General features: G+C 37.5%; 1 protein-coding gene across 1 annotated transcript; it reads left to right on the top strand.

The window, feature by feature from the left end:
• Positions 1-5192: 5192 nt before the first annotated feature.
• Positions 5193-8664, top strand: LOC143449067 (angiopoietin-related protein 6-like). The gene is made up of 6 exons (XM_076949116.1): positions 5193-5561; positions 5858-5961; positions 6900-6996; positions 7077-7173; positions 7314-7445; positions 7607-8664. Exons 1-6 carry the CDS (start codon positions 5501-5503, stop codon positions 7791-7793), a joined length of 678 nt encoding a protein of 225 aa, XP_076805231.1. The 5' UTR covers positions 5193-5500; the 3' UTR covers positions 7794-8664.
• The last annotated feature ends 3461 nt before the right edge of the window (positions 8665-12125 follow it).

Genomic DNA, 12125 nt, shown 5'->3' with positions numbered 1-12125 from the left:
GTGACAAAGGTCAATTACTGTCATATGCGAGTTAGAATATTATTTATATGCGCACTATATGATATGGCTTATAAGCCAACCATTTAATTTCATTTTGTTTATTTTTGTAAACGATTTGAAAGTAGCTGTTTATCTGCACAAGCTGCCTCTCCATCTACCACTATATGGTAGTTGTCAAAGTTTAACTACAAGGCAGTAAGCATCCAGCATGTGCATGGTTACTTTGCGTGACAAGCACTTTGAAACTAATTGCTATATGATGAAAAAATGAATTTAAAACTCCAAGATAAATTTATTGCAATAATTACTGATGACATTTTTCATTTTCCTAGTTCAGATTTTGCAGAATCGGTCATTGCAGGTCCAGTCATTCGATTGCAAAATAATACTGAAAAACCGTTCGATCCTTCTGTTTCAGATTAAATGTTTTTCCTCAACACCACCACCTATAACGACAACGTCATAACATGTCTTTCTGGTTCATCATTGTCGATGTGCCTGACAAAGAAGATTCCATCATGCAGCGAGTAGCAGCGTCATTACATCTATTCAGAGATCATCATGGTTGCGCAATTGTGCTTTTCAAATTTTGGTTCGACACCAACGCCCAATATTATTACCATATATGGCTACAAGAAACCAGGCTTCCGCCTGGGATGGGGTTTCTTTTACGGTGGGTTTTATTTTCCCATCCACTGATGTACAGCATTGGACCTATAAAGCATCAGCAATCTGTTGCTTCAACACAGTACCTGCTCGTCTGCTATAGTCTGGTTAACCTGGCTAGGTGGAACATTTTCGTTTCTGTGTTTCTTGGCCGTGCTACTTGTCATCAGCAAGTTGACACCATCATTATTTTTTGCAGAATTTTAAGCCTTCTAGGCTATATCGCTTATTCCCGTGCATTAGCGCATGTTACTATCTTGCATTGTTTGTTCGTCCCCACCGCGCCAATGACGAAAAATAAAATGATTGATTGAATGTTAATTTCTGATGCTATGTACAGTAGAAATCCGTTTATAGCACATTTACATAACTAAAAGAAAGAGTTATTGGAGTGATTGGGCTGCATATTGTTAACAATAAAATTGTAAGCCAGACCGGGCTCTTCTGGTCGGTTTTGGGCTTAAGTTTGAAAACAATTTGTGGCCGAATTTCTGCTTACACTTTGCCATGTTTGTAATCACACGAATCTGCATGCGTCCATGGTTCTAACTCAAAGCACAAAATGTTACTTGGGAAAAAGATGACAACAAAAGACGACTTAGATAAATTTGGGATTTGAAGCTGATAGACGATGACACTTGGACCTCGACTATCAGATCGGTTTTCATTCCAACCGTGTGAACAGAACCGTCAGATACAATACTTTATAAACTGTTGGACGTAACACCGGGCAGGATGACACTCGACAAAGATTGGAAGGAATGCGTCATTTCCCTTTCCGGACTGGCCAGATGCAGGTAGGCTCGACATATTTCGCCAAACTTTCGCACCTGGCACTTGCTGCTGAATCCGGTACAGTGTCTTTGAAAGCTTGTTGTTTATCGTTGATGCATTCCAATGTAGCTATCGAGGTGCTACATCTTTTGCGTTCAGTGTTTTCAAATTCCAATGACGTAATATTTGTCGGCAGGGCAAGGCTGGCCATCGCAATGGGAACAGACGATGCTGAGATCGGTTCAGGCGAACCATCATCAAAGCTTGTCATCGCATCGGGTGGTTCTACTTCACCGCTGTCAGTCTCATAAGCCACGATGCTGAGTTGGTTCAAGGAAATCACCATCAATATGAAAGATCGTATAATTCCACTGACCTTGTAAGACTTTTCAGTCAATTAAAAAATGGTCGTCTTCTAAACACTATATATTAGTCTGCAATCACTTTTGTAAAACTTTGTGGAATTTTATTTGTGAATCAATTCCACCAAAAGTATACCGAAAGAAAAGGAATGTCACGTTTAACGTAAAAGGAATAGCGCCATCTTTAGGAAAAACGTTGGAGGTTGTGGTGCCCGCTTGGTCTTTCAAAGAAACAATTTGGTCAATAACTTTGTCACGTTCCTTTGTGACATCCTGTTCTGCGAGTGATTGTTTCTGCACTGAACTGCATCGCTTTACTGAAGCGCTGTGGCTGCAAAATTCGCTTTGAGCTTTGGTGCGGAGTTGATGCGAATATTCCCGAACACCTCTTTGTGATGAGCTACCAGTGGAATCTGGAATGACACGCACGCCGAACGACAATTGTTCTCCAAACCAGCCGTTTTATTAAAAACAAATCCAAAGTTGGGCATCCATCCAATGCCCGATTTGTAACAACACCGTCAGGTACGTCATTCGCTGTTGGACATTGCGCGGGGCATGACGTCATGGTTACCTTGGACAATAACTTTGCATTTGTCATCCAGGGTGGCGTAAAATGTTGATGAAAAGTAGATGTGGTTGTTGTCGATGCCATGGTCAAATTCTTTGTTAACATCTTGGGAAAAACTAATGACGATGCCAGTGGCAGAGACGCCTGTACAGTAATGCTGCCGCTGTCTCCAATGTAATCTTTGCACTCGTAATGATTTATTTCCATTTCGCCGCTGCCAGTCTCATGAGCCACGATGCTGAGATGATTTAGGCAAATCACCATCAATATGAAAGATCGTATAATTCGGTTGAAGTTTATTTCACAGAATACAAAAGAACTTAAGTTTAAAATAACAACCTGCAGCGAAAACTACTTCAAAAGAAAAAAGTAAAAATTGATAATAATTCTGCGATCGTGTTTGGGAGGTTTTTTGGTAAAATGTGTAGAAATATGTTACGAATCTACAGTAAACTTTCCAAAATTTTTACTTATTATAGTACCAGCAAAATAAATAAAACTCAGACTTTTGACCAACAGATCTATGAGCAGCAAAATAAATGTTTTAAGCATGTTTAAAATTATGCCAAATATAAAGTGGTATATTGTCTTTATACAGAGCCAGAATATAGTTCAGACTACAAGCCGACAACGCACATAAAATGACCGATAAACAAACAAACGCTTACTTTAAAGAAAGGCGAAAAAAAGAAAACATCTTATTGAATGTATTTACCGTACAAACAACAACAAAATTGTACGAGAAACATTTTATGATTTCAATCATGAATCACTGAGCATGCGGTCGTACAAGTCATGTGATTTTATAACAACACCCTCAGGCAAGTAGTCGTGATCAATGCTGATATAGTAGCAAGTAAGTCTCCACAAATCTAAATCAACCGAACTTAGTTAACCGCCGAGACAGTTGCGATTAACATGGCCCTGATAGGCAATCACAACAATACTGGTAACGATATTATTCGCTTGCAAAATAGTGTCGCGTCAAAAAAATCTTAAAAATGTCGGACAATCAAAACAATCAAATAAAAATTTACAAATATCCTAAAATAGTTTAGTATAATAACATCTACAGTCGCAATTTCTAATACTTTACCACAAGCTTGCTAAAAGCACAACTGCAATGAAAACACGATTTTATTAAAATGACTAGTTTCAAATATACTTTTGTCCTGCGCCAGTGAAATGTTCGTGAATATGTGAAAGTCAAATGGTTGACTGTATATAAAGGCTTCGTTCAGAAGTGGTTGCAAATGAAAAAGTGTAAGATGACAAACTGATAATTGTTTTGCGAGGTAACACAATGGATACGATGCAACAAATTGCCAAAGAATGGCGCAAAATGCTGAGTCTCCAAATATAAGATGAACAAGTCGATCTACAAACGGAGAGTTGATGTCTTCTACAAAATCACTGAAAGAAAAGAGTCGCCATTTTCAAAAGCCAGCTAAATGGGAGACCACTTGATTTTCAAATATATTTTGTTCAAGGTTGCTCTGACGAATTACAAACTTACGGTAACAAATAGATAAAGCTAATTGACTAAATGGTTTAATGACAGCATGGAACTCCGAGAAAACATACATTAAAAGTGAAATAATACGATGATGATACCATCAGGTAATCTAAAAATTATCAGCAGCGACAAAATGCGTTGCCTCAAGCAATTAACTTCTCTTATGCGTAGCTGGTTTTTGTGTAGACGTTATGTAACCTCCAGTTCGGAAGACGCGTGTTCGATAAAGTTGCTATTACATGGCAGGTTAAAACCGAGAAGCGATCCATAACTGTTTCTAGCTGTTAAACTTTCTCACCTGGCTGTCGGTTCCATCAATTGCTTTGATATAAAGCTTTGTATAACACTACTACATTATATAACAACATAAAAGCAAGCAACTGCAACCGCACTGCAACGCTAAAAGCTTATCTTTAAAGAGACGACTCACGTACCTCACGCTTAAAAACATTTTCATTGTTGACTGTGATTTTGCATTGAATTTGTGAGCGTTTTTATAACCCAGGCCCCAGAGTACAATAAAATAATGCAATGACACTAATTACAATGCATTGAGCTACTGCTCCAAAAACAGTGACTTTTGAATTCAGTGAAACTGCTCATTCTTGAAGACATTTGGCATAACTTGTGTAGACCAATAAAGAGATTAATATGGGTCGAACACGACCAATACATATCAGGTCATGTATGAACATTACCACAGTTGGACTACAAAAATTTCATGATGGAATCTGTGTCAAAGTAGTGCATTAACAGAGTGAGTTCGACGTAGGATGCTGCGTATATCCATGTTGCCTGTATGCAAGTAAAAACCTTCTTGATCAAATTAAAACGCTTTTTAAACATTGTCGAAATAATATTAAACTGCCGATAATAATAAATCATGTTAATTGTCACTTTAGAAAATGTTCTGGGAAAAGGTTAGTTAGGGTTGAACTACTGCATACCTCATATTCATCGTCATGTGTTCTGTTACTAGCGTAAATGCGGTTCATGTCCTCAAGTAAAAAATTCAATCTTTCATCGTCATCGTTTGTGGTGGAAATATTTCTGTCAAAAACAAGCATCTTGTGACGTCAAAAATCTTATTAAAACTTCTCCGGCACATAAATCAGATGTTTATCGTCACTTTCTCACGATTATTAATGTACGAGCTTTCTTAGTACTTACTGCACGCTTCTTTTTAGACATTTCATCATTGCTAGTGTTTGTACAAAACATGTTTTTCGTCAAGAAAAAAATTTCGTAGTAAATCATTTGAAGTTTTGGTATCAAGTTTTCAAGCCTATATGACGTCAATGTAGAAGCGAAGTTGGTTATATAAAGAGCAACGATTTGATGGGATTTCATTTCATCAACTTCAACGGAAGATCTTCATAGTCAACCATGAGAGGAGTGACTCTTCTGTTATCATTGACTTGTTACGTCATGATGACCTACTCGCAACAATGTCGTCAAGTCCTTACCACTGTCTGTGATGATGACGTCGTCAATGCAAGCATGCAGAAATGAGACAAAGGTGATGTCGGCAGACCCGGAAAATCCGGTAGTCCCGGAGCTCAGGGGGATCTAGGAGCCAAAGGAGAACCCGGAGGAGTTGGACAGAAGGGGATGCAAGGAGAATCGTGCGCTCTGGGGTCGCTAGGAACCGAAATAGTCACCAGACTGGCAAGTAAGTTGATTTCTGATCATAGATTAATTATTTTAGGCATCGTCAATTTTCATGCCAGCATAAAGAACTCCGCAATAAAACTCATGTCTTAACCGATTATTATTGTGACTTTGTTATTTTAAAAGCATCTGGAAAACCAAAAGATGTAAACTACAGAAAATTTACAACCTACGCGCAACCACTTATATAGAACTCATGCACTATGTTCTATGCTTGTTGTATTGTTTAATTGTATGTTTATTGCTTAACCTTGCTGGAAAAGTTCAATCTTGTTTACAACAAAAAATTGTTTCCAGAAATCGAGGAGATTCTTACACTTTCGTCTTGTGCTAAGTCATCAAGCAACGGTACTCGCCGTTTGACGAGTGGTGTTGAAGTTTACTGCGAGGATGGATGGACGGTGAATGAAAGACTTACCACAGTTATAAGTGGAAAAGCTTACAAATTATATTGAACTTACAATAGTATTGAAAGATATAACAGTATATATAGAAGTATATACACTTGCTATTTAATATTAAAGCTATAGTTATCAAGTTTTGTGGACTTCGAGGTGGCAATGCCTTGTGTACTATTCATTTGCATTATAGCAAGAATGTTAAGGAAACACAAACTACAATGAATTTGTTTCCACACGCATTCGCGCTTTTTTAAATTTGCCTTTTTCCACTTTTCTGAAACTTAATTCCCAAGACGTTGAATGAAGGTTGTTTGCCAACTTGCGGTTGATTCGAAAACGCTTACTGACAAACTCAAACAATTGGGTTGAAAACTGTTTAAAATAACCGTGTATTTGTAAGTTTAATGCAACTATCCCCAACAATGAAACAATGATTGCTGTGGGAGTTTTAGTCGTGTGCGATTGTGCAGAGCCGATCATAAGCCTACATTGGGTCACATATGACGATGCATAAAATGAATGTACGCTAATAATTACTGTGTTGCATGCCAACATTACTGTTGTGCCTAACTCGCTTCGTTTATGCAACATGCGAAACAATTGCATTGAACTGCATAAGTCGCTTGCAGTGAAAACGAGCGAAATTCAACCAGCGCCACGTAAACCTGATTTATTTCACCCAAATCACCTGCAGCAAACAGCTACCTATAATATGAGTTTAAATTTTTCTTAACTTGAAATTTTTAGCAAAAATATGAACATGCCACTGGAATAAGAGATCCAACTTAACAAGATATATCTTGCGTATTGTAAGCGAAGTGTAAATATTGCCGTACTTCTTATATTATGACGTAATAAACTGAAGATTATTTAAACATATAAATTAAACTTATTAGTTATTACACTTGTGCTAAAATGTAAAATCAAATTACCAACAGATTTTTCAAAGAAGAATTGACGGAAGTGTTAGCTTTAGTCGACGATGGGACGACTACGCGAACGGTTTTGGCCAGATTGATGGGGAATTTTGGCTTGGTAAGAGGAAGTTTGTTCAACTTAAACGCATTTTATTTTGATGTTTTTCGTTCTTATTATTCGTGCTTCATTACTTACAGGACTCGACAACATCCACGAGATGACACGTGGAGGAGGATGCAGACTCAAGATAGAGCTGTGGGATTTCGATGGAAACCAACGTCACGCCGATTATAGGTCATAAGACGATTGTTGTGACATAAATAACGAAGATGTTAAAATTCATAGATTTATTAATGAACGTAAAACTTTGTTGAGTAAATTACAACTTAGTTGTCTGGATTCGAATCTTTTAAAGCAAGTTGTTGTTTTTGCAGCTCGTTTTCGATCGAATCTGCTGAAAATTTATATCGGCTTCGTGTTTCCCGATACAGCGGAAATGCAGGGGACAGTTTAACACATCACAATGGTCACCCATTCTCGACAGAAGATAGCGATAACGATTCCTAGTACGTCATCTTATGTTCAGGAACAAATATGTTCAACTTAATAAACATAAAGTGCCACAACCTCAGTAGGATTTTCAGTTATATCCTGCCAGTAACGTATAAGATAGAATATAAATAGATGCAACAAAGTAATTGTAATCTTTCATGTTTTAATATATTAGTAGTGGAAACTGCGCAACACTTCGTGGAGGATCTCAAGGATGGTGGTTTGTTAGCTGCGGCCATTCATACCTCAATGGAGTCTGGATGCGTCAATCAAGTGGAGCTTATCATGGAATTATTTGGTATGGTTGGAAAGGAAAATATGAACCTCTTAAAGAAACTAAAATGAAACTTCGTTGCGACTGAATGAAATCCACGAGTTGATTTTAACCAACCAAGTAAACATTGAACTGTATTTAGACCGGCAACGCAGCAAACTGTAAATATACGCTGCCACGTGTATTATGTCATAATATATTAAATCTATCCTTCCGTTATATTGTACGTCATAATATGATATAAGGTTGTCTTGCCAAGTTTGTTTGCGGCATTGTGGCGTAAAAACTCGCATGACTAAGAGTAAGTTTTTCATTTAAAAATCTTAGAGATTGCCGTCGTATTCAGGTAAAACTTAAAGATACAAATTTAACTTACAAATAACGAAACAAACCTTGAAAAGTTTGTAGGAAGACAAACTCTGAGTCATGCGACATTTTTACGTCACAATGCCCGGTACAAATTTGGCACCACACCGTCATTCAATTATACGTTCCACGTGTATATATTCGCGTTGTTTTTACTAGGGCTGGGAATTTATCCGATTTTCTTTTGCCGTTAGCCACCATAGTCGCTAATTGTCATGTCAAATTGTCAATCGCATGCAAAACTGCTATATTATTGATAAATGTGTTGAAAAGTGTAATATTAGCGACTTATGCATGTTATGCTAGCCCACAAAGTTGGTATTTCAACATTAAAATGGTTAACAGAGTAACACATTTCCTTGAATTAATGATTTATCAACAATTTTGTCCCCAATTCTTTCCTACTTGTACGTTTTCGGTTAATGGCGGACAAAATCTTTAGTCGCCAAGAGCTCTTAGTCGCTAGCGGCTAATATTTGCCGACCAAATTGTTCCAGCCCTAGTTTTTACAAGACATTTCTTTATAAACCGATACATGCAAAGCCGTGCAGACGATATAAACGATGTTTTGTAATAAACAGCAGAGCAGTATACATACGAGTGAGTTATATGAACCCAACTAGCCTATGTAAGTAGAAGTCGCTTAATACAGGGACCAATCTATTTCAGTCCTAAACCTGAAGCCGCGTACCTATAGACCTGGATCGACACGATTAGCCAACAAAGGACCAACAAACTTGTTTTAGTAATTTGCGCATAAACTGCTTGTTTTATGCCAAGTTCATCAATCAACGCTGACGTCACAGGAAAGTAAAGTATGTTACAGTTTGAAAGCAAGTCACACAGCATAAAGCAAGCACGCAAAAGACATGTGTTACGTAAAACGCAGATGTTTAGCCAGGTCAGTAGCTCCTTTCACGACGAACCCCAGTGAAAGAGTCACACCTGAGTGTTGGTGAGAACTTATATTTAAAAACTGCACACAACAGAGGCATCGACTTAACGCTAAAATTAGAAGAGAAAAAAATCACTGTAAAAGCATGGAGTAGAGACAACTCCCTGTCACCAACACTCACTAACCGAACTGCCCCATGTACTCTGAACATTTTAGGGAGAAACTGGACGGGGAATTTGTAATTGGCGGGAGAAGCGGCGGCACCACTGGTGCGCGCAACAAATGCGACAAGAACACATTTCAACATTGTTAAACCCAATACTGTAAAAATTAAAGCAAACACGACACCTACCGGCGGCAAAATAAACCAATCATAATAACACAAAGCTCCAAGACAACAAATACAAACAGAAAAAAGCAATTTTATATTCACAAAACAAACCCTTTTAAGTACAGAGAAGAACTAAAATCAAGAAGCAAACCAACCAATCAATAAACTAAATAACACAAATGCGCAAACGATAATCCAAACGGTGTCAAAATCCAAACTAGTGCTCAAACACAGACTAGATATAGTAACAAGAATAAATATAGGTAAAGTCAAATTTGTTACATATCCAGCAACGCAGGTAGAAACACGCAGAAAAGAACATAATAGTCCTAAGGATTGACATGTGACGTCCACAAAATCAATAAGATAGCGCCCAAATGCAACCACTCAGCGTCGAGGTTGAAAGATCATGGATGCGAATGAAAAATTAAATGGCCTTAACGCTTAACCTTTGCTCATATTATACGTAGAGTTTTAACAAAACCACTCGAAATAAATCTACGTTTATCATTTCAAGAATAAACCTTTTGAACCGTTAAAGTAAAAAACCTTTTTGCCCCAAAGCAACTGGCCAGTGGTATTTCTCGGTTTGTGGAGGGCGAGGTGAGTTATGGCGCCACTTAGGTTTGGGGGCCTCAAAATTAGGAGAGACGCAGCAATTTATGCCTAGTAAGTCTGACGACATGATCCTCCGAAATTTTGAATTTACATGTCGTAGAACGCGTAAAATTTTGCTTTCTTTTAAAAAACAAACTGCTCAACATTTTCTTGTTTTTTTCTTCTCAGTTTTCTTTTCAGACACAACTGCTCTCGTCTTGGCATGATGTTTTAAATCACGTGACCGTTTAAGCATCAACTTATATGAAAGTAATTTTATAACAGGAGGGGACAAGTTTACACAGAATTTCGATTTACACAACTTTCTATATACGGCTCATACAGCTAATTAGCATGAACCAATGGATGACTCCTGTCCTGAAAAACTGCGAATAGTTAACAATAATATTCGTATTCAAAGTTTGTTTGTTTAGAGCGCGTATACTCAAACATGGGGTGTCTCTCGGAGGATGGCCCGAGGCGGCCTCCTTGCTCGCCTAACCCTAAAGCTACTACTGCAACTGACATGGAGTTACATTCTTATGCAAGTAAAATCGCTTGCAAACAAATGCGTTTTAATGTTTATGGTGGTATTGCACATCCAATCATATCCTGAATTCACAACAGGCCTATATAAATCAGCCCAGAACCAGTTATCTGAAAACAGATCTACGATTGAAATATTTATCTCTGTAATTAATCGCACTGTCTTCTAGTTCCAGTATGGAATTGGAACTGTTATGCGATAGAAATTTAATAAACATGTCATTAGAAATGTTACTGCGGTTGGAATTGTTTATCTGCAAAAAAGTTTTAAACAATTTTACTCGGATTCATCGACGCTGCCTTCAGCTTCGAGGCTATGAAACTACTTACTGTGTTTGTTACAAACGGAAGAACACTCCATAAAATAGCTAAGAACGGAGAAGGATGGAGAAGGTCATGCAGTAAAAATGATGTCACATTATTTCGGATGTCTGGATCAGGCAAGGAGCCTACAGAAAAAAGAAGCACATTGGGGGATTCACCAGAAAGTAGAAGGAAGTAGATTTGATCCATTTTATTTTTCGTCTTCAACTTGGGGAAAGAAAAAATTGTGCTGACGCAGGTGGTGACAATATCATCGTAAATATAGCACTTTTTTACATGTTGGTAACACACCAGCGATAAGCATATTCAAATAACAAGGAAGTAAGTAAGTTGCTGCTGTTCTGTATGCGCTTGCACTGGTGCTCGATCAATAAGTTTCGTAACGTTGCAAAAAATTAAAAAATCAAAATAAACCAACACGAAAAATTTTAAAGTGATTTGAAGTGAACATATGCTCTATGAGTTGACTTTGCCCATTTTTTCCTTCCAGTATTAATGTCTCCCAGACTAACTCCACCACTAAAATTTCCGCCATTGATAAACACAGTGTTTAACAATATGACGTCATCGCTACGTTATCAAACGCTTCACTTGTTAAGGCATTAATCTAATCTGGTTCGAATTTCTCCTCTTTTATTACCAGTTAAAACGTCATATCCGCCAGTGTTTGATTGACAGACGTTGACTTGTTTTAAACATATACGCAGAATTTAAAACGTTCAGTTTGCATTCAAGCGAATCTTCCGGTGTTTCGTTCCCTTCCTCAGCACAGCACTGGACGATTAACTCTGGTATGACGTTTCAAAATCGTTTATTAAAATTTAGAAGCGGACATTTGTTGCCATAAAGTCATAAACGGTAAATATAAAACAAAATAATTAAAGTAAACACATTCCTTAGTTGTGAAATAAACGTTTTCATATAACTTACTGCATTGGCCTTGTTCGACATTTTAACATAATTATTTTTTTAATTTTTGTTTCATATGATTCTGAGCAAAATATTCCAAAACCAGACGCATATACTTTTTGACGTGTTAGTTTTAAGTAATTAGTACTGCACTTGGAGATGGTTGATTGTGTTTACATGAAACTAAACCTCTTTTCAAACAGTTCCAAAGTAAACAAATTTCCACTCTGCGGCAAGACCAAGAAAATTCATGCAAAACGTCGCCGAATTTCAAGCCCTGCACTCACGTGAACATCAGACGAAGTGAAACAAGCAGCCTAAGCTACTGTACGGACCACAGCAAGTTGTATAAAGGAACAAACAAAGCATTAATTATGTCGTTGTATTTGAAAAGAACGCGTTTTCACGGTCGTTTCTTGTCCTCAAGCCCTTGCACATTATTTAACTCACTG

This window comes from Clavelina lepadiformis, chromosome 3 (assembly GCF_947623445.1).
Source record: "Clavelina lepadiformis chromosome 3, kaClaLepa1.1, whole genome shotgun sequence".
Classification (NCBI taxonomy): domain Eukaryota; kingdom Metazoa; phylum Chordata; class Ascidiacea; order Aplousobranchia; family Clavelinidae; genus Clavelina; species Clavelina lepadiformis.
The sequence above is the reverse complement of the archived record's forward strand: the minus strand, read 5'-3'. Positions and strand labels throughout refer to the sequence as shown.